Source organism: Sinocyclocheilus grahami, unplaced genomic scaffold, assembly GCF_001515645.1.
Source record: "Sinocyclocheilus grahami isolate Dianchi unplaced genomic scaffold, SAMN03320097.WGS_v1.1 scaffold32.1, whole genome shotgun sequence".
Lineage (NCBI taxonomy): Eukaryota > Metazoa > Chordata > Actinopteri > Cypriniformes > Cyprinidae > Sinocyclocheilus > Sinocyclocheilus grahami.
In genome coordinates, this window is record NW_015505211.1 from 3,504,385 (window position 1) to 3,505,919 (window position 1,535).

At 34.1% G+C, this 1,535-nt stretch overlaps 1 protein-coding gene across 2 annotated transcripts in view; it reads left to right on the forward strand.

Moving 5' to 3' along the window:
• The first annotated feature begins 1,114 nt into the window (after nucleotides 1-1,114).
• LOC107577550 (uncharacterized) overlaps nucleotides 1,115-1,535 on the forward strand; it is an 11,003-nt gene continuing 10,582 nt past the window's right edge. For both annotated transcript variants that reach the window (XM_016263623.1, XM_016263616.1), the window contains exons 1-2: nucleotides 1,115-1,208; nucleotides 1,300-1,478. In XM_016263623.1, coding sequence (XP_016119109.1) covers nucleotides 1,116-1,208; nucleotides 1,300-1,478 — 272 coding nt within the window. In that variant the 5' untranslated portion in view covers nucleotide 1,115. The remainder of the gene's footprint in view (nucleotides 1,209-1,299; nucleotides 1,479-1,535) is intronic.

Sequence of the window (1,535 nt, forward strand, 5' to 3'; positions counted from 1 at the left end):
TGGGCGTTTCTTTGTTTATACGGCATTTTTTGCAGCGTTTGAATATGGAAATATGCGACTTGTGTGTGCGTGTGTGGATTACTGGCTAAACAATGGGATTGTTTACAAACGTTTTTCTCAAATTAGCGTATTTACAGAAGTTCACCCTAATTCACCATTTTTTAGAATGCAAATTAAAAATAATTCACTATTTACGCTTTTATTCATTGCTAACATTAAATAAAGTGTAAATGTTATGTTTTGTCGATCAATACTTAATAACAGAGCACCAGCAATCGTTAGACAACTCCTACAAACCGAGTATGACAAATTTCACACAAACTATATTAATAGTGTAGCGTCGAGGTTGACAGAACGTTTGAGGCGGTTGAGCTTTGCAGTAGAACTGCGCGGAGGCAGAAAACAGAAGGGGAAATAGTGCGCATCCTACACTGTTTTTTGCTAACACATTCTCACTTTGTATAACCATTATCACGTTAAAAAGTAGTTAAATCACTAGTTTACATTACACTAAAACACTAAACTTTTTTTCATTACACTAAAAACATTTAGTATCGATCCTAGAGAAATAAAACCTCTGAAATATCAATATTATAATAAGTTTTAGTAATTTTGTTGTTTTTAGTTGTAAGTTTTTTTTTAAATGTCTATACAGTTTTATTTATTGTTATTTCAGTTTTATTTATTTAGTAAATCAGCTATAATAAAAATGTACATGTGTGAATGAGAAATCTGGCCAACTACTGAAATAAAATACTTTTTTTTTTAAAGTGTTTTTAAAGATTTTAGATTTAGCTATAGCTTTAGTTACCTATAATATTAACCCTGGTTAGAATTATGCACAATTAAACCAGTGACATTTTTTGACAGATTATTAATTATTAAGACCCATTTTAATTTAATGTTGACTTTTAGTCAAAATGCCCAGAAATGGAATACTTGAATTATGAAATACTTCACCCCAAAATGAAAATGTTGTCATCATTTACTCAAGTAATTCAAAACCTGTGTTATTTTTTCCTGCATTGTTATTTGTTATCTAAATACACTGCAGTAGCCATGGTTACTATTATGTCCTGTGCAGTCAGCTGTCTCACCCGCACCTGCTGCTGCTGATGGCTGCGAGTATCTCCGCTGACCTGGACAGCACAAAGCTGGTCTATGAGCGAGTAAATGTGGGATCCCTGTACAATCTGCTGCACCAAAGGGTAATGTTTGAAAATTTCAAAAAGATTTATAAATGACTGAGAAGTGGTTTTATTTTAAACTGTGTTTATTGTTTATTTCCACACTCTGCAGCGGGATGAGTTTCCTTTCCTACCGCTGTTTGACCTATTATCAGTGGTGCTACAGGTGTGTGAGGTGTTAATGTACCTGCATGGCCGATCTCTGGTGCTCAGGGCTCTTTCCTCACACACTGTACTTATAGTGCACCCTGGAGTTGCCAAGGTTACAGGCCTTGGGTTCATTGCACCCAGGTACACCATCCTTGCAAAAGGCACATATTAATATATATATATATATATATATATATA